Genomic DNA, 26,156 nt, shown 5'->3' on the forward strand with positions numbered 1-26,156 from the left:
AAAGGGGCGATTTATCCGAGTTGCAAAAAGGGATGATTATTGGGTTTCAGGCCAATGGTGATAGTATTTCTGACAGCGCAGTGTGTGACCTATCCGCGTACTGCTGCGGTGAAGGTGTATCATGACTGGACAAATGGCACCACTGCGAATAACCGACGTGGAAACTGCGGAGCACCACGTGCCATTGATGTGAGAGGTAAATGTCGGCTACAAAGGTGCGTAAGGGCCGACCAACATGCTACAGTGCAGCAGCTCACCGTCACAATGAACCTGGGGGCTACCGGACGTGTGTCTAAAACGACAGTTCAGCCCATCTAGCTGCTGTCCATGCTGCACACGGCGTTTACGCTGGCTATTAGCTGGTGCTCACAATAATGTGACTCCACCGTGTAGATCTAGTTGATTTCAAAAAGTGCAGGCAAAAATCTGCTGGAGAAACGTGCAAATGAATCACAGAACAGTTTAAAAAAAAACTCCCTCATCTCTCATAAGAGTGAAAAACTAAAAGTGGTGTGAAGGTGGCTGTCCTGAAGAGCTGACAATCTATTGCTACTGTATGCACATAGAGCCTTATTCAAAATTGCATATATACAGTACATTAGGATGCTACTACATCCACCTGCTAAAGGGATGGACAAATTATGGCAAAATGCTGAAGGTTTGGCACAGCTGGGAATGCTGTCCACTCTGCTTCATGCCTGCTTTTCAACACATTACTTCTTCAACTATTCTAGAGTTCAGTTTAAATCTCAGTAACATATGGACTGGCGGTGCATGGGACACTTGGAGATTGCAAGGTCCCAAGCAGACGAATGATAGGGTGGGGACCACTCAGTGCTCAGATTACAGCTGCATTATTGTTTTTCCTACATACAGTTATCTCTCTTCCTCTCTTTCCTTCCAATGTCAGTCTGGCCCCCCCTCCCCACCTCATACACCCCTCCCAGCCCCTCCTTCTCTTCCTCTCTCCTCTCTTAACTTTCTCTGCTAGCAAACTTTGCAGTCACTCTGGTCAGGGCAGGCAGAGGATCTGTGTGACACAGAACCAGGGACACAGTGCCAGGCTTACTGACAGTACAGAAACAGGGCCAGGGCAGGTGGCACGTTGTGGTCTGTATTAGTGGTTGGCAATATGCACTTAACACCTGGCGGCGCTCCTGACTGGTGCCCAGACCCCAGAGTCCTGAAAGTGACAGTTGGAGGCCACTGTGCCCGCAGGCAGCCCAAAGCCAAAGTCACCAGAGGATCTAGGAGGTCGCTGGTGTTCCTGGATTTGCTGTGCCTGTGTGTGGGTAAGTGTTGTGTAAGCCATGGTGTATCATGTACAAGGGTTATAGTAACTGATACCGTGTAATGTAGATCCTAGTTATTGCACATACGATATCATCCAGTGCCTGATTATAGGACAAGTGAAATAAATGGAGTTTATATATTAAAGTAGCGCTATTGATACTATTACACGCTATTCATTTGTGTTATCAATACGTTTATATTTATATCTCATGCTATTAAGGCTGATACAATGATTACTTTTATCATTCATGTTACTGTACCAGAGCTGTCATCACTATCAGGGTGCATATGTATTTGGCTTGCCATTACTTGTATCACTAATTAATAATATTAGCATTTGTATCGCTCATTGTTTCCTTTGTGTCACCATTGATATCACTTGTAGTGCTAGTACTATTAGGGGTCTATTTACTTAGCCTTGGAGAGAGATAAAGTGTATGGAGATAAAGTACCAGCTGATCAGCTCCTAACTGCCATGTTACAGGCTGTGTTTGAAAAATGACAGCTAGGAGCTGATTGGCTGGTGCTTTTTCTCCGTTCATTTTATCTCTCACCAATGCTTAGTAAATAGAGCCCATGTGATAACAGGGCTGCTGATTAGTGCACCAACTGATGATATCACAGGCTAATATCTATATTATATGATATATTGTATCAATCACCAGTGTTACCACTTTAGCAGCTAGTTTCATATAATTGTGCATACCCTAGTGTGAGTTGTCTTTGAACTGTAGTCTGCTACTTTCACTTGCAAAATGAGTGTTACCGTTTGTATCACTATGGTGTGTATGCCCTGAGACAGCGGTTCCCAAATGTTTTTGAATCACGGCACCCTAGAGTATCAGAATTTTTTTTTACGCCACAATTCTAGGCCAAATTTTTTATTATTATAAAAAAAAAATTAAAAAAAATTATGTCATCCTTAAGGTTCAGTTCTGTGGCGAGGGACAGGATTCGCTGTTTGTCCACATTTTATAATTAGTTTTGTCTATGACATTGAATATAATTTTTTTTTAATTGTTCCTTGACCACCAACTTAGTGCACCCATGCAGGGCCCCGAGGAACCCCAGAGTGCTACTGCACCCAGTTTGGGAACTACTGCCCTCCGGTACTGAGTTTAATTAATGAGCAAATAACTATGTGTGTAGAGTTTGTATGTTCTCCCTCTGTTTTGCTTTGGTTTCCTACGGGTACTCCGGTTACCTCCCACTATCCAAAACATACTTAGTTTATGACAAAAAATGAACCCTAGTGTGTATGTGTACATGTGTGTACATCATACTTGCCTACTTTTGAAAAAGCGTTTCAGGGAGATTGTAAAAGTAACACCTAACAGCGCAGATGTGTACTGCTACATCTGAGAGGCGTGTCATGAAAATGACTTACATCCACATGTAAATGATCCCCAAAGTTAGTAAGATCTACTTGTTGAAGAAAAGACAGTGATATTTTGCAGTATTTTTTTGTGTATTGTGTTTTACAGGAGGTTCCATATACTGTAAGTGGCCACAAGAAACCTTTACAATGCATGTAGCCATAGGGATCATTGTGCCCTATAACCAATACAGGGTAATGGCAACGATGTTCCCATTTGAATGTATGTATCTCTGATTTCTCTTTCTTTGAGGGAGATTGAGGGACTATTTAGGGAGTGAGGGAGATTGCTACTATTTCAGGGAGTCTCCTGCAGAATGAGGGAGGGTAGGCAACTATGGACTGTACATATGGAACGTAGATTGTAAGCTCCACTGGGGCAAGGGCTGATGTGAATGATAGAGATATTCTCTGTGCAGCACTGCAGAGTATGTGTGCACTATATAATGCTTCAATATATACATGCACTTGGGGGGTCTATTTATTAAGCCTTGGTTGGAGATAAAGTCCCAGCCAACCAGCTCCTAACTGTCATTTTTCAAACCCAGCCCGTGACATGACAGTTAGGAGCTGATTGGCTGGTACTTTATGCCCGTCCACTTTATCTCCATCCAAGGCTTAGTAAATAGACTCCTAAGTGTATTATAATATACATGATAGGGCCAGTGTTATGACTTGTAAGTGTAGCGGCCAGTTCACAAGACAACTGATACAAACAGCCGCACTAGTGAAAATTATATATCACTGGCTGTTGTCTCATGCGTTCACTAGTGTACTCATTTGCGACCAGTGCATTATCAGTAGTGTTTGAAGTGGTCACTGGAGTTATCATTTCCAGCACTTGTGTTACCACTAATGTCACAACTCATATCACACTAGCTACAGCAGTAAGCTTTACAGGCCACATTAATACCTCAGCCCACGTTAGTACACCTCTCCAAGAGACCTACAGTATGTAATCTGAGGAAGTTTCTCATTAAACTGCGCTCCGATAAAAGGTAACAAGTTAACACCAGATTTTCCCGTTTTTCTTAATGCATAACATACAGCAAAACCTTTTGCTGCTAGCGATGGTATGAAATCAGCATAAGGCGAACATTGCAACTCCTACAGTAATATATTAAAATAGGGTGACTTCCAGTATATAATTTATTTATCAGTGGGGGGCGCATCTTTATTCCGTATAATAAATACATTTTCATATAGAACATGACAAGAATCCTGTAACAGGGGGTCCTTCTACCCAGGTGTGTGTTACTGTCATTTACAGGTATATACATTCCAGTGAGTCATGTGACACAAGTGACATCACTCTTCTCCATATACAGTAGGTTATATCTTACAGCTACTGTATATACTTATGCTGTTTGTATATGACACATTTATGTTCCTTTTCTTTGACTGAACCAAAGACAAGGGAGAAGGCCTGTCTGCACAACTTCAGTGAATGTTATCAGACATACAGTGCAGCCTGAAGTTACAGCAATGATATCAGTCAGCTACGGGCTGTATTATAGATTACGGTCCGTTTCACGTTTTACCGTCCAGTCACATGATCTGTGCTTATGCAATACTGGGGGAGAGGTTTCAGACCTTCTATAGAAGACAAGTGAAGTTGCCATAGCAACCAGGCAGCTTCTAGCTGTGATTTATCAAGTACATTCTATAAAATGATAGCTACAGTATAATTGACTGGTTGCTATAGGCAACATCTCCATGTGTTCTCGTTAGGTTTGATGCATCTCCCTATGCAACTAGACAGCAGGTGAGGAAAATGTACAACAGACCAGGGAATGTCATGTATTATAGGTAATTATCTATATACTGATCCTATTTACCACTGGACTTGGGTGTCCCATTTATACATAGTATGTAGCTGTGATCTTTGAGCCTCATATTAATGGGCCGTGTCTCTCTCCTGCAGTCTCCATTCCATTCCTGATCTGCGAGCTGGGAATAGTTCCTCCTGTCCGTCGTGGCTTTTTCTGCGATGATGTCAGTATCCGTTTCCCGGCAACAAAAGAGGAGACCGTGAGCGACACCCTGCTGATCAGCCTTGGTATTCTCATCACTGGAGTACCTGTAAGTGTCAGCAGGATTACTAGATAGGAGCTGCTGGTAGCTGAACATGATGATATTGGGGAAATGTACTAAGCTTTGGAGAGTGATAAAGTGGAGGGTGATAAAGGAGTCTATTTACCAAGCTGTGGAAAGTGATAATGTGGACGGAGATAAAGTGGCAAACAATCAGCTCCTAACTGTCATTTTTCAAACACAGCCTGTAACATGACAGGAGCTGATTGGGTTGGCATTTTGGGGTAATTGTACTATAGCGGCCCGGATTGTATAGGGCCCCTGTCATGTAGCACACACCACCGCAGTAATACAATCTGGGAGAAGCACATAACGTGTCCCTTAGTTCTCTTGTGGATCCTTGCAAGTGACCCTCCTTTCCCTTGCAAATCATCGGAGTACATACGTCAGGAGTACAAACAATGGTCAGATTATATTAATAAACATAAGGGCAGCCTTCCCCTTCCCAAACTGAGCAAGAAACACATTTTAGAGCAAGACATCGGTACATCGCTACATATTTGCATTTGGGTGTGTCCTAGATGGGTGTTGCTAATTAGATGCAGCCAGTGACCTTCCTAATCACCAGCTTGCAACCTGCACTAGGGCTCAAGTACCCACAAGTCCCCCCCATCCCAATAGCCTGTTACATTGTCATCTTGAGACGCGTTTCGCAGTGACGCACCCTTTTAGTACTTTGAAAGCTTCTACACGCCCCCTCCAATCTGTTTAGTGCATTGAGCCATAAGTGCTCCTAGATGCCAGGGCAAAAGATACCACCTTAGTTATATTTGCCATTACCATATGTAACTTATAAAATGTAATGTAAAACACATAACACAAGCGCTCACTCCAACCCAGACTTATATGACTAAATAAACATAATTGTGTGAGTAAAGCTCCAGCTGTTTATAGAACGTTGGCCGGTAGCCATTGCGGTGACTCTTACAATGCTTTTCCGCCCTTGCAGATTGTACTGGGGGAATGTCAAGAGGTCAGCAGACAGCGCAGGTCCAATTCCTGTCCCAGAGCGAGCTATCTCTCCAGCATTTACCGCCAGCTCCTTCCCTTCTTGTTCGGCTCCGCACTTGGACAGTCGATCACCAACGCTGCTAAGTTGAGCGCAGGTCGTCTAAGGCCAAACTTCCTATCGGTGTGCCAGCCAGAGGCTCTCAACTGTACGACGGGCTTTGTAGAGGTCTACACATGTACGGGGAATGCACGCGCTGTAACGGAGGCCAGGTGAGCTTGCCATCACTAATACAATGAGCTTATGGTGAGGAGCTTGAGGTACAGATGGAGCCTCGCTCATTTAGGCTTCTCTGCTGCACCTAGGTGCACCAAGGTTTCTTAGCATAAGCCTTTCATGTATTGTTCTCAGCTGCAATACAATACAGAAAACAATACAGCAGGGAATTAAGTCATTACAGCAGGGGATTAAAGGGGGGTACTTACGGGAGAGATGTGTGCTGAACGATCTTAACACAGACCGCTCAGCACACATCTCTCACCCCGCTCAGCACAGCGCGATGTACTGAGCGAGGGGGAAAGCTGACGGGGGTCCGCTCACTTCACACAACGGTGAAGTGAGCGACCCGCTAGATTGAGCCTGCATGCAGCTCAATCTAGCATCGGCGATAGCGATGCGCGGGGCCGCGCATCGCTATCGCTGGAGGGCATACACACGGCAGATCCGTGCTTAAAATCTAAGCAATCTAGCAAGATTGCTTAGATTTTAAGCACGGATCTCTCCGTGTGTACCCCCCTTAAGTCCGACTGCCCTGGCTCATTTAATCCTATTAAAGGGATAGATAAGCAGGGCTCCATCTGTATATAGCAAGCTACTCAGATGTGTAAGGAATTGGTGTGTGCATTAAAGGGACTGTTCCTAAATTTTAGCTATAAATATTACATAGCGATTTAATTCTTTGTTACAAACACGGTGCTTTAGGATAAATTCAGACCATTCACGTGAGTGTACAATGGGCAAGGGGTGATTCAAGGGGGTGTGGTATATAGGGGCGACCAGACTTAGGTCGACAGTGTCTAGAGTGACCACTATTGGTTGACAATGACTAGGTCGACACCTGAAATAGGTCGACATGGGCAAGGTCGACAGGTCAAAAGGTCGACATGAGTTTTTTTTATATTTTTTGGTGTCGTTTTCTTCGTACAGTGACCCCAATTAGTGCAGTGACCCCGTATAGTGGCCCCAATTAGTGCACCGTGTCCCCTCGCATGGCTCGCTTCGCTCGCCATGCTTTGAGCAAGGTGCCTCGCTCTGCTGCTGCTGCGCTCGGCACTGGTTACCGTTCCCAGTTGTAGTCCACGTGGATCGTAAAAGTATGAAAAAGTAAAAAAAAAAATGGGAAAAAAAATTGGGAAAAACTCATGTCGACCTTTTGTCATGTCGTCCTAGAACATGTCGACCTAGTGACCATGTCGACCTACAATCCCCGTCGACCAAATGCCTGTCGACTAATAGTGGTCGATCTAGACATTGTCGACCTAAGTGTAATCAACTTAGAAACCGGATACCGATTCAAGGGTAGATAGAGGAGTGGTACTTTCAGAAAACAAACCTCCCATGTATGAAACACAGATCCCGGGGGGAGGGCACAGAGTCTGTGCTATTAATAGTACTTAAACAATGTAAAGAACATTGGGGTAAATTTACTAAGATGGGAGTTCTATGTAAGATGGGATGTTGGCCATAGCAACCAATCAGATTCTACTTCTCATTTATCTAGCACCTGGAATCTGATTGGTTGCTATGGGCAACATCCCATCTTAAATACAACTCCCATCTTGGTAAATTTACCCCATTGTGTTGCCTATGCTAGCTATATAAATATGTAGTGCTAAGTGTAATAGACTCCGTGGGGTAAATTTACTAAGATGGGAGTTCTATTTAAGATGGGATGTTACCCATAGCAACCAATCACATTCCAGGTATTACCTTCTAGAAGGTGCTAGATAAATGAGAAGTGGAATCTGATTGGTTGCTAAGGGCAACATCCCACCTTAAATAGAACTCCCATTTTAGTAAATTTACCTCAGAGTTGTCAGAGTTTTGGTACTTTCTTTGAGTCTGCTCGTTTTTTGAAAGTAGAAATCTTTTACAAAGCAAATCCGGGGTGTATATGCATTGTAAATGATTGCTGCTTTAAAAAAACAGGCAGACTCTCAGAAAGTCCCAACAATTCTGGCAACTTGGCGTTTGTTACAGTTAGCCTGTAGTGTTGGTTTCAGTCATATCTGTGATAAGTAAATGAATGCATAAAGCAAGTTCATGTTTCCAAGTAGCAAAGAAAAGCAGCTTACAGTTTCAGTTCTGTGGAGGGATGTAACTGTGGTATTTGTTTCACTACAACCAGAAATGAGTTATAATTCCGAGGAGTGTTTCTCTAGCAGGCACTCAGGTATGAAATGACATAAAAAGGCAGTCATGTATAAAATTATTCTAGCAAGTTCAAACGCACTGCAGCATGAATATCAGACTTGCTGAAGAAAATAGAACAGTGCAAATGTAACAGAAAATATACTCCTTCCTTTCTGTGTCTCAGTACTTTCTAGTAGGGATGGTCATCGGTGGGCTGCCAATCAATGGTTCAACCAACAATGGCACTTAAACCATCTTTGATGAACCATCAATGGTTTGCAGGTGCTGCCCGGGCCATGGGCCAATATGAGAATGGAGTGGGGCTTAGCGGGTAGCCCGTGGGCCGGGCTAAGCTCCGGTAATAAAAAATAGATTTGGTTCTACATAGCCATCAATGGCAAAGAACCATTGGCTCTCTATCTTCGATGGCAAAACCATCGGCCATTGGTAGTTATTTCACCGATGTTTGGCATGTATCAATGGTAGATGGCCAGCCCTACCTTCTAGTTAAAGGCTTCTATTGAAAGGAAAAGTTAAATTTTTAGGTAACAGGTATCTTCAGTGACACTGGCGTTTATTTACTAAGCCTTCGATGGACATAAAGTGGACGTAGATAAAGTACCAGCCAACCAGCTCCTGTTATTTTTCAAACACAGCCAGTGATATGACAGTTAGGAGCTGATTGGCTGGTACTTTACCTCCATCCACCTTACATCTATCCAAGCCTTAGTAAATAGACCCCTCAGTCCCTCTTGTAATAATAAACTTTTAGCTTATCAGGTTATCAGAATGGGTACTATTGTTCAGGCAACATCTCTTACACACAGCTCCCTACTCTTGCGGCACAACTGAGATACTCCCAATTTGGGGAGTACTAAAAGAGCTTCGCTGACACCAGAAAAGCTGCTAAAGGGGTTATGACTTGAGCAAGTGACACATTTGGAACCAAAGTGGTCAGATGGAACAACAGTTGTGATCTACTATATCTTGCCCCCAAGGTCAACTCTGTCTCTAGAATTCTGGAAAATGGAAGACAAACTGAACATTAAACTCTTTTTATACTGTGCCCTTGACATGTGGCAAGTTGTAATAAGGTTAATGGTTAACAATTTGATTACCTTGTGTTTCAGGAAATCGTTCTATTCCGGACATGCCTCGTTTGCCATGTATACCATGCTCTACCTCTCGGTGAGTGTATGCAAAGTGTGACTCTGCTAAGTCTCGATGTAATCTACTTCAGGATCAGACGGTGGTTTGCTACAAGAGGAAGTGCGATTATAAAGCATGCATGATACAATGTGGCTATTATGTCTCAGTTTGGGGTTTTATATGCACTGATGCAGTACGATACAGAGGTGTTAGCGCTGGTCTGTGATTTGGTCTAACTTATGTATAATCACCAAACAAATTATATAATATTATACAAACATTTATTAGCACATACATTTGATAATCACATTAATACACAACACTAAAATGGACCTACTGGAGTAACCCCTATATATAGTCAGTACAATGTAGGTATGGAAAATAGCATAATATCACAAAAAGCACAGCTAAAGAAAAATTGGCATATACAGTATACTGTATATAGTTCCTACAGTATATGCCAGTTTTTAGACCACAACACTAGTATTACAGCCCAATGCCAACACTTCCATATCGCACCACATCAATCTTCCTACAGAAGGGGTTCCTCTTAGGTAGGGCGGGCTGCAGGGCTTGTACCTTTTCTTAGGACAGAACAATCAGAGTCCTTCTTTTATGTACACTGTCTGAATGCTACTTTTTTTTCAACGAATAATAATTTTACTAAAGCAAAAAGGTGAGCATACAAGCTTTCATCTTGCCCTGAAATAAACAAACATAATATAGACATTTTTTTGTCATGTGGCGATGTGGCTCTCTTGAAAAGCTTTACAATTGTTCAATGCGTCCTCCACTGTGGTCAACAACAGTTTCCATTCGAAGTGCAACGTTGCTTATAGCAGAATGTAACATGTCAGATGGAATAGCCAGCACATGACGTCTAATGCTATCTCTCAGAGCTTTCAGTGCAAGACATCCTCCCCGATAAACCTGATTCTACCAAAAAACCCACAACCAAAAGTCATCTGGGGTGAGGTCTGGTGATTAGGATGGCCAAGATATCTAAAAGTAGAGGGTGATGACCCTTTTTTTGGTGTAGTGTTGCCTTAGTAGTTGTTCCACTCTTCAAATGACCTGTATCACCTCATCTCCAGATAGTAACAACATTTTTAGTTGTTTTTCAATAAATAGCTAGCTAGAACTCACTCCAGAGAGCTCTCAGTAGGAATTCTTTAATTTTAACAGCCCTGTATACTATATAAAGTGGGAAGTATTGGCGTCTATTCAGATATTTCAACCTCTATGTACATATGGTTGCACTTTGAGGCGAGTGAATTGTAAGTGTGTATATTGATGTGCACAGAGCACACAATCCAGATGCGCAGGGGCAAAAGTGCAAAGCGCCATGCTCTGTCCATCAAAAATAGGATCTGAAATAGTCTACTTTCAAGAAGGAGAAGAAGCAGACTGACCTAACCGGCGTTTGACCACATTGCAAAGAACGGAACTCCCAGCTCCAAACTAACATGCCGGGGCAGCAACTGGGCAGCTTCACAGGTAAGAAGCTGCCGACTGCTGCCCCTCCATGTCAGCAGCTCTGCACCTGAGCGACGTGGTCAAAAATAATGACAATGAATGAGAGACACTATGTCACTGATCTGTATTTTTGATGCCTCCAAACCCTGGTGCCCCAAACTAAAAATGTTGGGAAGACGTGATCTCCACTTTATTCATCTAATTACTATTGCATTTCCTAACTTCTATCAGTGCTTGTATTTGTATAACTTAAAATATGTCATTATTATATCTAAAAATCTAAAATGAACTCATTTTTTAAATAGTCGAAACTGGTGAATTTTCAATGTAGACTTTACGGCTCCATCTCCTCAGTCACGCTTCTTAATTTCTTATTTGTGGTTTATTTTCTCATAATCATTATTCTGAAAGTGAAGATTGCACGCAAAACATAACTTCCTGAATGGTGGTGGGGGAGGGGGGCAGGTTCTGGTTTTAGATTTTCTAATGAGTCTTAGCAATATCATTGTGTCATTTTGAGAAAAATTTAAGCAAGTTGCATCTTTATTTGTAAATGCAAACTACAGTTTTTGGGTTAACAAATTAGTCATTTCACTACCTTCGTGACACTGATTCAGCCAGGATATTTTGCAACACATTTACTGCTCATAATACATAGTAATAAAGGCTCGAAAATGTTAATAACGCGTTTCACAATTTTGTACACATTGCTAACTATACATGCATTAAAACGCGTGACTAAAATGAGTATGTAAGAACTTATGCATTTAACACATTTACTGCTCATAATACATAGTAATAAAGGCTCAAAAATGTTAATAACGCGTTTCACAATTTTGTACACATTGCTATCTATACATGCATTAAAACGCGTGACTAAAATGAGCATGTAAGACTTTTTGCATTTAACACATTTTCCCAAACACATACTTTTAGGTCTTGTTAGTACTTTGACAAAGCTGCTGTTTTTTTCTCATTATGGGAACAAGGGGCAAAATGTATATTTATTATATATTTATTATCCTCCGGGATCTTCATTAGTTTTTTTGACACTGTTTTTATTTCTCTCCAGTTTTATCTGCAGGTGCGGCTGACATGGAGAGGAGCACGGCTCTTACGTCCTCTCGTTCAATTTGTCTTGATCCTGGTGGCCTTATATACAGGATTCACTCGGATATCTGATCACAGGCACCATCCATCTGACGTAGCCATTGGCTTCCTGCAGGGGGCACTAGTCGCTTACTGGGTGGTAAGTTTATAATGGAACCATACAGAGTTGTGGGAATAATTATAGTTGTGTGACTCATGTTTGGATCCAGTTTAGACTTAATCAGCCTGTGCCAGATATTTTCTTAATCCTGTTCTCTACACTCATCCACTGACTGCCACCTCGCCCCTACTCTAGTCTCACCATCGCTTATACCGCATCCAAAATTTATCCCATGCTGCCGTCTCTTTGGAACTCACTCCCTCGTCCTATCGGCAGCACCAGCACCTTCAAACAAGCTTAAACGACTCACCTCCTCAGCCCCCGACATAACTAATTACCCAGCTCCAGGAATGTACTGGGGCTCTTAGACATCCCTGGCACTCCATGGTATGTGCGCACGACAACGGGGCATGGTCAAGACTCAAGGGGTTATGCCACAAGTCACAAGAGGCCATCTCTCTGTATGGCAGGTGGCTGAGCACAGCACCGGAAGGGGAAGCACTCGGTTAATATGTGTGCCGTGCAGCCGGTTCGGCGCATCAGGCTTTCGGCCCTTCTGGCATTTGCTACTGTAGATGTGCCAAATGGACAGTCTGTCCATGCTCAGCTTCTTCGACCTTCCACCTATTCTCCATCCCAGTTCACCCCCTGTGTTACACCCCTCCCTTTTTAGGATCCTCTTCCCTCATTCTGCCCTCCTAGCACTATCACAGTGACCAGTGCCCTCTTGTTCCCCTGACTCCCACCGTCGACTCTGTTGCTGCCTCTCTACCCACTTGTTGGGTGCAGGCTCACTGAGTACTGATCTACTGTTCTTCCTCCTCTTCTCCTTTCCTGACTCATAATTAATTATTATACTACTGTTATACAGTACTACCGTGCAGGGCTGCCACCAGAAATTGTGGGGCCCAGGACTGTCAGAATAGGCAGGGCCCCCCCACCCACACCACCCCTCCTGCAGCCGGCTCCAAATTCAGAATGCAGCAGTCACAGTTCCCTTATGCCTGCAATGCGCTCCAATCCACATTGTGGCCTGTGGGCCCCCTTGTAGTCTGGGCCCGGGACTGGAGTACTGGCAGTCCCACCCTGAGGACGGCCTTGCTACCGTGCACTTCACTAAAGTGATACTATAATGCCTTGTACCTGTGTTATCGTACATTATGTACTGATGTATTAGTATTGTGTTGTTTAATCTCTACATGGAGCTGTGAATACCCTGTGGTTCCATAAAAATAACATACAATAGTGATAATAATAATAATAATAATAATAATTACATAGACAGATAGATGATAGCTAGATAGCTACAGTAGATAGATAGATAGATAGATAGATAGATAGATAGATAGATAGATAGATAGATAGATAGATAGATAAAATAATACATATGAAATCCCGGCGGTTGGAGGGGGTAAGTATTTCTACCCCTCTGTCCTGTACCTTAACCCTAACCCGTGGGGGGTTAGCAGCTACGGCTTCCCCCCCCAAGTGCCTAACCCTAACTTCCCCTCCCCCCCCCCCCCCCCCCCCCCCAGGCCCTAACCCTAACCCTAACCCTAACCCTGAACCCGATACTCCCCTTTGGCATACTGGCTGTCAGTGATCCAGCGCCAATCTCCTGAGTGGTGTCGGGTTTCCGGCATCACTCACATGAACGCATCCTGATAGATAGATAGATAGATAGATAGATAGATAGATAGATAGATAGATAGATAATATATAGATACTGTAGATATAAATGAAAACAAAGTACAATCTAAACATAGGTTTCATAGCCCCCACCCTGATTATTTTTGGGTTAGTGGGAAATAGGAAATGTTATATAAAGGAAGAATGGGTAAATATCCGCCCCCCTCCCTCCTGTGCTGTGATTGCTATAAGGGGGGAGGTGGGGTCCTGCATGTAGGAAACGTCTGTGCATCCTGCTTATTTTGCACAAAGGACATCCATTCACACACCGGCCCACAGGGGGTTTAATTTGAAGAGAATCATTCTCTAATGACGGGATTAAAAATAGCAGTGGACAGCTGCTGATGACATTAGCAGGTATTGATTGGTAATCACTGGTATTACAGGGCTCAAATACTGTATATACAGTAGTTTCAATGTATTAATAGCAGCAAAACATTGTAAGTAGTAAATTGTAAATAATCTTATATTTTCTCTTTGTTTTATTTCAGGCTTTTTACATTTCTGACATGTTTCGGCAGAAGAGCTTACAACCAGTTTCCGTTTCTCCCTGTGCCGACAACCCAGAGACGTTCACCAACTGTTAAATGGCAAAAGAAACGTCAAGGGGGGAAAAAAAAGGAGAGAGGTGGAAGTGACATCCCTGAAGGAACTTAGAGCAAGAGACCGTTCTGCAGAACTGTTAAGCAAGAGTCTGTGACATTGCAGATTTGTGGACTGTGTCAGTAAAAGACGCCTTGCAGTATGTGTCAGCAAGTAGGGGACGTGGGAATTTAAATTTCCTATTGCAGCGAAGTGGAAGAACGCACAGTATGTTGTAATAACGCCTCCTGTGGGGACAAGCCCAAGTGCCTGTGTGGCCAGAGACATTTAAAGGAGTCGAAAGAAGTTGAAGAGTAGTTCTAAGTGAATAAACTGGAATAATATCATATACTGTATAACTGGATGCAAAAAGCACATCTGTCCAGGGACACTGTGCTATGGACTTTACAGCCGCTGGTCGGTTGAAATAAAAATGAAAAATCACGTACATGTGAAACACACTTATATATAAATAAAGTTTTTTTTTTTTAAATGAATGTTGTGTATAATTAACACTCAGGGGTACATTTAAGCAGTGATAAGAGCGGAGAAGTGAGCCAGTGGAGAAGTTGCCCATGGCAACCAATCAGCACTGAAGTAACATCTATAATTTGCATACTATAAAATGATACAGAGCTGCTGATTGGTTGATGGGGAAATATCTCCACTGGCTCACTTCTCCGTTCTTATCACTGCTTAGTAAATGTACCCCTCAATGTGATCTGAGTTAATCCCTGAAGTCTTGTGTGCGTGTACGATGAGGGGTCGGAGGAAGCAGGGGGTGGGTGGGGGGGTCTGATAGTTTCTGTGTGTCCTGCAGCTGCCTCGCTGCCTCTGCATATTTCCCCATTCACGTCACAGATATACAGTACAGGTGTTAACACGTCGCAAAGCAATTGGGGAACCTGATACGACTGCATTTTACACAATCAGTGCCTCAGAATTGTGCAACCTCTTTACTGTTTTCTACAGGCTTAGATAATATTTGCTCTTAGTCATTCTGTATGCAGAGGTTTATGCCACGTTCATACATTGTCATTTGTAAATTGATCCGAGGTATCGATGTGTTCAAAGACTGCGATACTAAAGGCCAAAGGTAGACGGTCCGTGACTCTCCAGCCAGTGTGGAACTATAAATCTCAGCATGCCGATCCAAGGCCTATATTTCTACCAGAATATTTACAACCCAGCCTGAGCTTGCATTATTAATATTACATTATTCACCAACAGTACATCTTATTCCCATCTCTCTTTTATTACAAAGTCGACTTGGAGAGAGATAAAGTTTATCTAGCGCACTCTACAAATTGAATGAATTCACTTAGTCTCCCTCCAAAGTTTGATACATCTCCCCCTCAGTCACATGATTCTCCACCTTGGTCACTCCAGGACATTCTCGCTGTATATATTACAGTATATTACAGTGTCTGGGGATGGGGAAGTGTTGGAGAAAGAGAGAGAGAGAGAGAGAAAGACAAAGTCCCATGGATGCAATATGAGCTTTCGCTCACTCCCTCCTTCCCCGGCCTTCTGTTACACCGAGACTGTGCGGAATGTCGCCAATCCCCACAGCTGTCTCTCCAGCCTCCTGCAGACAGCTGCAACCGGGCTGTGTGTATATTTATATTCTTCTCCCCAGTTTATGATGCCACCCAAACTCAGTCCTTTGGGAACCGGGTCAGCAAGCCAGCCACAGATCATAGCTCCCTAGCAGTCAGGGATAGGAGGGCAGAATACTGCACAGGTCGTACTCACGTTCACAGGACTAGCAGCAAAGAGTCACTAGAAACAATTTGACTGATGCTATATAATAAACAAAACATAATAATAATAATAATAATTATTATTATTATTATTATTCTCTATGTAAGAAAATAGTGTTCTTGGCTTTTTTTATGGGTCCGCTGTAGAGGTCTATGGGGGGTATGCAATTAGGTCCGATCGTTTCGAAGCTAATGAATTTGCCCCACTAAGTATTCAATTATGGGCCATTTTCATCCATTTTAAATACATTTTCACCAATGCCTTTTCACCTTTTTTTTTTTAAGTGAAAAGGCATTGGCAAAAAAAGCCTCACAATGGACGAAAATGGCCCGCGTTTCGATGGAAAATACATGGATTTGCCGATCCACATGTTTTCCTCCCCTGACGCATTTTTTGCCTAGGCAAAAAAATGGCCCTGCTATTGCATAGAGCGAATCCCCATTCGCCCTAAAAATAGCGAAAAGCTCAGTTTTTTCACCTAGGTGAAATAAACAGAGTTAATGTCATACCCCCCTATGTATTCTTATTCACGGCACTACGATTGTTAACAGTCAGCGTTTCAAAAGATTTTTTCATTTTAAATTAAAATATCCCCACTATGGGCCTAATTCTGAGTTGATTGCAGCAGCAAATTTGTTAGCAGCTGGGCAAAACCATGGGGGTAATTCCAAGTTGATCGCAGCAGGAAATTTTTTAGCAATTGGGCAAAACCATGTGCACTGCAGGGGGGGCAGATATAACATTTGCAGAGAGAGTTAGATTTGGGTGGGTTATTTTGTTTCTGTGCAGGGTAAATACTGGCTGATTTATTTTTACACTGCAATTTAGATTGCAGATTGAACTCACCACACCCAAATCTATCTCTCTCTGCACATGTTATATCTGCCCCCCCTGCAGTGCACATGGGGGGTAATTCCAAGTTGATCGCAGCAGGAAATTTTTTTAGCAATTGGGCAAAACCATGTGCACTGCAGGGGGGGCAGATATAACATTTGCAGAGACAGTTAGATTTGGGTATGGTGTGTTCAATCTGCAATCTACTTTGCAGTGTAAAAATAAAGCAGCCAGTATTTTCCCTGCACAGAAATAAAATAACCCACCCAAATCTAACTTTCTCTGCAAATGTTATATCTGCCACACCTGCAGTGCACATGGTTTTGCCCAATTGCTAACTTTCTTGCTGCTGTGATCAACTCAGAATTACCCCCATGGTTTTGCCCAACTACTAAAAAATGTCCTGCTGCGATCAACTCGGAATGACCCCCATGTGCACTACAGGGGGAGCAGATATAACATGTGCAGAGAGATTTAGATTTGGGTGCGGTGTGTTCAATCTGAAATCTAAATTGCAGTGTAAAAATAAAGGAGCCAGTATTTACCCTGCACAGAAACAAAATAACCCACCCAAATCTAACTCTCTCTGCACGTTACATCTGCCACACCTGCAGTGCACATGAGCCCTCATTCCGAGTTGATCGCTCGCTAGCTGCTTTTAGCAGCAGTGCAAACGCTAAGCCGCCGCCCTCTGGGAGTGTATCTTAGTTTAGAAGAATAGAAAGGTTAGCAGAACTGCTACTAAATAATTCCCTGCAGTTTCTGAGTAGCTCCAGACCTACTCCTAGATTGCGATCACCTCAGTCCGTTTAGTTCCTGGTTTAACGTCACAAACACACCCTGCGTTCAGCCAGCCACTCCCCCGTTTCTCCAGCCACTCCTGCGTTTTTACCTGGCACGCCTGCGTTTTTTTAGCACACTCCCTGAAAACGACCAGTTTCAGCCCAGAAACACCCCTTGGCTGTCAATCACACTACGAACACTCGAGCGATGAAAAAACGTCGCTTGAGCTTGTGTAAATCTGCAAAGTTTTGTGTGAAAGTTCTTAGCGCATGCGCGCTGTGTACCAAGCGCATTCACATTTTTTCACTTGATCGCTGCACTGCGAAAATCGTCAGCGAGCGAACAACTCAAAATGACCCCCATGGTTTTGCCCAACTGCTAACAAATTTGTTGCTGCGATCAACTCAGAATTACCTCCTATGTACTAAAGTTGAACGGACATCTGTAGTGATAACCATTGCCCCTGCGAGTTACATTCCCAGCATATTTGTACAAGAATCCTCCTGGGAAACTGACACTGCGCACGCACACAGTGTCAGTTTCCCTTGCCGGACGGGAGTTGCTGGAAAGGGATTATAAGATCCTTCTCCCACGAGAATGCCTCCATAGGCATAACATGGCTTTAGCCATCGGAGGATGGTGTAAAAACCAATGGGATAATAAAGGACTGAGATCAGGACTGGTTGCTAGCCTGTTGCAGGAGAGTTCTGTGAAATCCCCTGCCTATGGCTATTTGTACATAGTGGTGATACAAGAATTTATGCAGAAACTGGAATTTCTACATCATTTTAAGAAAAAGCACCTTGATAAATAATCCCCTTAGGCTGGTTACATTATAACATATATTATACTGCCACCTGCAGGTCATTTAGGAACTGAGCAACGAAAACATTTGTTGATTTACAGATTGCATGTGCCTGGAATCCCTCATTTTAGACCAGACTAATTCTCACATTTTCACAAAATTTCCAAGTCAAACCCACTGTGTTTCTCTACCATCCAAGGTCCAGATCCAATATGTGTAGGCTTTCCATACTATCCCTTTAAATCATGACACTTGTGAATTACACAGGTTTGGTGGCTGGCTGGCTTCAAGCCTTCATTTCACCTGATTTTAATCAGTCAAAGAAGCTATGAAATCCATGAGTGTCCCAGCTTAAAGGTAAGCCTAATTATGTGGCATGCAACAGCCATAGCAGGTATCACCTAGTGTAACGCCATCCATAGCAACAAAAGCAGTGACAAAAGCAGTGAGTGGATGTAGATGCTGGTGGGTTGAACATTTTACTGACTTCAGGGGTCCCAAGCCTCTGACCACCACCATTCTACAATATACTATAAGTGGTTTGGGGTCACAGCTGCTCCACTGTCCAATCCCTCTTCTCTCTCTGTTTGTCATACTGTAAATAATGATACGTTACTCTTGCTGTTTAATACAAACTTTTCCAGTTTTCCATACCCCAATTTTTCAATTTCTGTGGGGGTCAGCAGTACATTCCCCTCCCCCCTGCAATTTCTAATGTCACTTAGACCTCACTTGGATCTAGAGATGGGCACCGGACATTTTTCGGGTTGTGTTTTGGTTTAGGATTCGGTTCCGCGGTCGTGTTTTGGATTCGGACGCGTTTTGGCAAAACCTCCCTTAAGAAATTTTGTCGGATTCGGGTGTGTTTTGGATTTGGGTGATTTTTTTCCAAAAACCACTCAAAACCAGCTTAAATCATAGAATTTGGGGGTAATTTTGATCCTATAGTATTATTAACCTCAATAACCATAATTTCCACTCATTTCCAGTCTATTCTGAACACCTCACACCTCACAATATTATTTTTAGTCGTAAAATTCGCACCAAGGTCGCTGGATGACTAAGCTAAGCGACCCAAGTGGCCGGCACAAACACCTGGCCCATCTAGGAGTGGCACTGCAGTGTCAGACAGGATGGCACTTAAAATAATTGGCCCCAAACATCACATGATGCAAAGATAAATAAAAAAAAGAGGTGCAAGATGGTATTGTCCTTGGGCCCTCCGACCCACCCTTATGTTGTATAAACAGGACATGCACACTTTAACAAACCCATCATTTCAGCGACAGGGTCTGCCACACGACTGTGGCTGAAATGACTTGTTGGTTTGGGCCCACACCAAAAAAGAAGCAATCAATCTCTCCTTGCACAAACTGGCTCTACAGAGGCAAAATGTCCACCTCCTCCTCATCGTCCGATTCCTCACTCCTTTCACTGTGTACATCCCCCTTCTCACAGAGTATTAATTCGTCCCCACTGGAATCCACCATCACAGGTCCCTGTGTACTTTCTGGAGGCAATTGCTGGTAAATGTCTCTATGGAGGAATTGATTATAATTAATTTTGATGAACATCATCTTCTTCACATTTTGTGGAAGTAACCTCGTACGCCGATCGCTGACAAGGTTACCGGCTGCACTAAACACTCTTTCGGAGTACACACTGGAGGGGGGGCAACGTAGGTAAAATAAAGCCAGTTTGTGCAAGGGCCTCCAAATTGCCTATTTTTCCTACCAGTATACGTACGGACTGTCTGACATCCCTACTTGGATGCTGTCACTCATATAATCCTCCACCATTCTTTCAATGGTGACAGAATCATATGCAGTGACAGTAGACGACATGTCAGTAATCGTTGGCAAGTCCTTCAGTCCGGACCAGATGTCAGCTATCGCTCCTGACTGCCCTGCATCACCGCCAGCGAGTGGTTTTGGAAATTTTATCCTTTTCCTGGTAGCTCCAGTGGCGCGAGAGAATGAAGGAGGAGCTGTTGGCGGGTCACGTTCCGCTTGACTTGACAACTGTCTCACCAGCAGGTCATTCTCCACTGCGCTTGAGTCAGGTGCATTCCCCCTCCTTTGCCTATATCGTAGGCAGATGTATAGGCTTGAATGGCCTTTTGCTGCTCCTCCATCCTCTGAAGCATATAGAGGGTTGAATTCCACCTCGTTACCACCTCTTGCTTCAGCTGATGGCAGGGCATGTTCATGAGTGTTTGCTGGCGCTCCAGTCTTCGGCACGCGGTGGCTGAATGCCGAAAGTGGCCCGAAATTCTTCTGGCCACCGACAGCATCTCTTGCACGCCCCAGTCATTTTTAAAAAAATTCTGCACCACCAAATTCATTGTATGTGCAAAACATGGGACGTGCTGGAATTTGCCCACATGTAATGCATGCACAAAATTGGTGGCATTGTCCGATGTCACAAATCCCCAGGAGAGTCCAATTGTGGTAAGCCAATCTGCGATGATGTTCCTCAGTTTCCGTAAGAGGTTGTCAGCTGTGTGCCTCTTATGGAAAGCGGTGATACAAAGCGTAGCCTGCCTAGGAACAAGTTGGCGTTTGCGAGATGTTGCTATTGGTGCCGCCGCTGCTGTTGTTGCTGCAGGAGGCTATACATCTACCCAGTGGGCTGTCACAGTCATATAGTCCTCATATAGTCCTTAGACTGCCATGCTCAGCTTGTCCACATGTCCGTGGTTAAGTGGACATTGGGTACAACTGCATTTTTTAGGACACTGGTGACTCTTTATGACGTCTGTGTACATTCTTGGTGTCGCCTGCCTAGAGAAGTGGAACCTAGATGGACACACTATCTCAAGAAATTCTCTAAGTCCCTGTGAACTAACGGCAGATGCCGGACGCACGTCTAACACCAACATAGTTGTCAAGGCCTGAGTTATCCGCTTTGCAACAGGATGACTGCTTTGATTTTTCATCTTCCTCGCAAATTGCTTACTGGAAGTAGTACAAGTGGTCTTCCGACTTCCCCTCTGGAATGAAGATCGACTCCCAGCAGCAACAACAGCAGCGCCAGCAGCAATAGGCGTTAAACTCAAGGATCCATCGGAGGAATCCCAGTTAGGAGAGGACTCGTCAGACTTGCCAGTAACATGGCCTGCAGGACTATTGGCATTCCTGTCTAAGGAGGAGATTGACACTGAGGGAGTTGGTGGTGTGGTTTGCAGAAGCTTGGGTACAAGAGGAAGAAGGGATTTAGTTGTTAGTGGACTGCTTCCACTGTCACCCAAAGTTTTTGAACTTGTCAATGACTTCTGATGAATGCACTCCAGGTGACGTATAAAGGAGGATGTTCCTAGGTGGTTAACGTCCTTACCCCTACTTATTACAGCTTGACAAAGGCAACACATGGCTTGACACCTGTTGTCTGCATTTCTGTTGAAATAATTCCACACCGAAGAGGTGATTTTTTTTGTATTTTGACCAGGCATGTCAATGGCCTTATTCATCCCACGGACAACAGGTGTCTCCCCGAGTGCCTGACTTAAACAAACCACCTCTCCATCAGAATCCTCCTTGTCAATTTCCTTCTCAGCGCCAGCAACACCCATATCCTCATCCTGGTGTACTTCAACAGTGACATCTTCAATTTGACTATCAGGAACTGGACTGTGGGTGCTCCTTCCAGCACTTGCAGGGGGCGTGCAAATGGTGGAAGAAGCCACCTCTTCCCGTCCAGTGTTGGGAAGGTCAGGCATCGCAACCGACACAATTGGACTCTCCTTGGGATTTGTGATTTAGAAGAACGCACAGTTCTTTGCTGGGCTTTTTCAAGCTTAAGTCTTTTCATTTTTCTAGCCTGAGGATGAGTGCTTCCATCCTCATGTGAAGCTGAACCACTAGCCATGAACATAGGCCAGGGCCTCAGCCGTTCCTTGCCACTCCGTGTCGTAAATGGCATATTGGCAAGTTTACGCTTCTCTTCAGACGCTTTTAATTTAGATTTTTGGGTCATTTTACTGAACTTTTGTTTTTTGGATTTTACATGCTCTCTACTATGACATTGGGCATCTGCCTTGGCAGACGATGTTGATGGCATTTCATCGTCTCTGCCATGACTAGTGGCAGCAGCTTCAACACTAGGTGGAAGTGGATCTTGATCTTTCCCTATTTTACCCTCCATATTTTTGTTCTCCATTTTTTAATGTGTGGAATTATATGCCTGTAATATATCTGGAATTAGATGGCAGTAATGTCTGGAATTAGATACCACTAGATAGATACCAGATACCACTGTATCTGGAATGATGATGACCTATGCACTTTGACAGGACACTACCACAGCACCCTACAGCAGCAAGATGCAGCACAAGACACTGGACTTTTAGTCACCACAATGCAGCAATGATACTGAGCACAGATATTGAGCACTGTTCAGGATAATAGAACTGACGCTGGGTAGCAAAATACTGCAATAGACTACTGTACTGTACTACTACTCTATATTGGTCAGTGGTCACCACAATGCAGCAATGATAATAATGAGCACAGATACTGAGCACTGTTCTGGATAATAGAACTGACACTGGGCAGCAAAATACAGCACTGGACTACTGTACTGTACTACTATATACTGGTCAGTGGTCACCACAATGCAGCAATGATAATAATGAGCAAAGATACTGAGCACTGTTCTGGATAATAGTACTGACACGGGGCAGCAAAATACAGCAATGGACTACTGTACTGTACTACTATATACTGGTCAGTGGTCACCACAATGCAGCAATGATAATAATGAGCACAGATACTGAGCACTGTTCTGGATAATAGAACTGACATGGAGCAGCAAAATACAGCAATGGACTACTGTACTGTACTACTATACACTGGTCAGTGGTCACCACAATGCAGCAATGATCATAATGATCACAGATACTGAGCACTGTTCTGGATAATAGAACTAACACAGAGCAGCAAAATACAGCAATGGACTACTGTACTGTACTACTATGTACTGGTCAGTGGTCACCACAATGCAGCAATGATAATAATGAGCACAGATACTGAGCACTGTTCTGGATAATAGAACTGACACGGGGCACCAAAATACAGCACTGGACTACTAAACTATACTACTATATACTGGTCAGTGGTCACCACAATGCAGCAACAATAATAATGAGCACAGATACTGAGCACTGTTCTGGATAATATAACTGACATGGGGCAGCAAAATACAGCAATGGACTACTGTACTGTACTACTATATACTGGTCAGTGGTCCTCACAATGCAGCATTAATAATAATGAGCACAGATACTGAGCACTGCTCTGGATAATAGAACTGACATGGGGCAGCAAAATACAGCAATGGACCACTGTACTGTACTACTATATGCTGGTCAGTGGTCACCACAATACAGCAATGATAATAATGAGCACAGATACTGAGCACTGTTCTGGATAATAGAACTGACACGGAGCAGCAAAATACAGTAATGGACTACTGTACTATACTACTATATACTGGTCAGTGGTCACCACAATGCAGCAACAATAATAATAATGAGCACAGATACTAAGCACTGTTCTGGATAATAGAACTGACACGGGGCAGCAAAATACAGCAATGGACTACTGTACTGTACTACTATATACTGGTCAGTGGTCACCACAAAGCAGCAATGATAATAATGAGCACAGATACTGAGCACTGTTCTGGATAATAGAATTGACACGGGGCAGCAATATACAGCAATGGACTACTGTACGGTACTACTATGTACTGGTCAGTGGTCACCACAATGCTGCAATGATAGTAATGAGCACAGATACTGAGCACTGTTCTGGATAAAAGAACTGATACGGAGCAGCAAAATACAGCAATGGACTACTGTACTGTACTACTATATACTGGTCAGTGGTCACCACAATACAGCAATGATAATAATGAGCACAGATTCTGAGCACTGTTCTGGATAATAGAACTGACAAGGGGCACCAAAATACAGCACTAGACTACTAAACTATACTACTATATACTGGTCAGTGGTCACCACAATGCAGCAATGATCATAATGAGCACAGATACTGAGCACTGTTTTGGATAATAGAACTGACACGGAGCAGCAAAATACAGCAATAGACTACTGTACTGTACTACTATATACTGGTCAGTGGTCACCACAATGCAGCAATGATAATAATGAGCTCAGATACTGAGCACTGTTCTAGATAATAGAACTGACACGGGGCAGCAAAAAACTGCACTGGACTACTGTCCTGTACTACTATATACTGGTCAGTGGTCACCACAATGCAGCACTGATCATAATGAGCTCAGATACTGAGCACTGTTCTGGATAATAGAACTGACACGGGGCAGCAAAATACAGCAATGGACTACTGTACTGTACTACTATGTACTGGTCAGTGGTCACAACAATGCAGCAATGATAGTAATGAGCACAGATACTGAGCACTGTTCTGGATAAAAGAACTGATATGGAGCAGCAAAAGACAGCAATGGACTACTGTACTGTACTACTATATACTGGTCAGTGGTCACCACAATGCAGCAATGATAATAATGAGCACAGATACTGAGCACTGTTCTGGATAATAGAACTGACATGGAGCAGCAAAATACAGCAATGGACTACTGTACTGTACTACTATACACTGGTCAGTGGTCACCACAATGCAGCAATGATCATAATGATCATAGATACTGAGCACTGTTCTGGATAATAGAACTGACACGGGGCATCAAAATACAGCACTGGACTACTGGACTGTACTGTACTACTATATACTGGTTAGTGGTCACCACAATGCAGCAACAATAATAATGAGCACAGATACTGAGCACTGTTCTGGATAATAGAACTGACACGGGCAGCAAAATACAGCAATGGACTACTGTACTGTACTACTATATACTGGTCAGTGGTCACCACAATGCAGCAATGATAATAATGAGCACAGATACTGAGCACTGTTCTGGATAATATAACTGACACGGGGCACCAAAATACAGCACTGTACTACTAAACTATACTACTATATACTGGTCAGTGGTCACCACAATGCAGCAATGATCATACTGAGCACAGATACTGAGCACTGTTTTGGATAATAGAACTGACATGGAGCAGCAAAATACAGCAATGGACTACTGTACTGTACTACTATACACTGATCAGTGGTCACCACAACGCAGCAATGATCATAATGATCACAGATACTGAGCACTGTTCTGGATAATAGAACTGACACGGAGCAGCAAAATAAAGCAATGGACTACTGTACTGTACTACTATAAACTGGTCAGTGGTCATCACAATGCAGCAATGATAATAATGCGCACAGATACTGAGCACTGTTCTGGATAATAGAACTGACACGGGGCATCAAAATACAGCACTGGACTACTGTACTGTACTACTATATACTGTCAGTGATCACCACAATGCAGCAACAATAATAATGAGCACAGATACTTAGCACTGTTCTGGATAATAGAATTGACACGGGGCAGCAAAATACAGCAATGGACTACTGTACTGTACTACTTTGTACTGGTCAGTGGTCACCACAATGCAGCAATGATAGTAATGAGCACAGATACTGAGCACTGTTCTGGATAAAAGAACTGATACGGAGCAGCAAAATACAGCAATGGACTACTGAACTGTACTACTATATACTGGTCAGTGGTCACCACAATGCAGCAATGATAATAATGAGCACAGATACTGAGCACTGTTCTGGATAAT

General features: G+C 43.3%; 1 protein-coding gene across 1 annotated transcript; it reads left to right on the plus strand.

The window, feature by feature from the left end:
* Positions 1-1,000: 1,000 nt before the first annotated feature.
* LOC134936118 (phospholipid phosphatase 3-like) lies at positions 1,001-14,722 on the plus strand. Its single transcript, XM_063931027.1, has 6 exons — positions 1,001-1,292; positions 4,593-4,750; positions 5,712-5,983; positions 9,254-9,311; positions 11,821-11,997; positions 14,139-14,722. Exons 1-6 carry the CDS (start codon positions 1,133-1,135, stop codon positions 14,232-14,234), a joined length of 921 nt encoding a protein of 306 aa, XP_063787097.1. The 5' UTR covers positions 1,001-1,132; the 3' UTR covers positions 14,235-14,722.
* Positions 14,723-26,156: the final 11,434 nt, after the last annotated feature.

The sequence above is a fragment of the Pseudophryne corroboree genome, chromosome 6, assembly GCF_028390025.1.
Source record: "Pseudophryne corroboree isolate aPseCor3 chromosome 6, aPseCor3.hap2, whole genome shotgun sequence".
Taxonomy (NCBI): Eukaryota; Metazoa; Chordata; class Amphibia; order Anura; family Myobatrachidae; genus Pseudophryne; species Pseudophryne corroboree.

What these genes read in the sequence shown, in the direction of transcription:
- LOC134936118 (XM_063931027.1), top strand. Translation starts at nt 1,133, where the DNA reads ATGCACTTAACACCTGGCGGCGCTCCTGACTGGTGCCCAGACCCCAGA. An exon ending in TTCTCATCACTGGAGTACCT is followed by an intron (nt 4,751 to 5,711) that starts GTAAGTGTCAGC and finishes CCGCCCTTGCAG; the next exon opens with ATTGTACTGGGGGAATGTCA. An exon ending in CGCGCTGTAACGGAGGCCAG is followed by an intron (nt 5,984 to 9,253) that starts GTGAGCTTGCCA and finishes CTTGTGTTTCAG; the next exon opens with GAAATCGTTCTATTCCGGAC.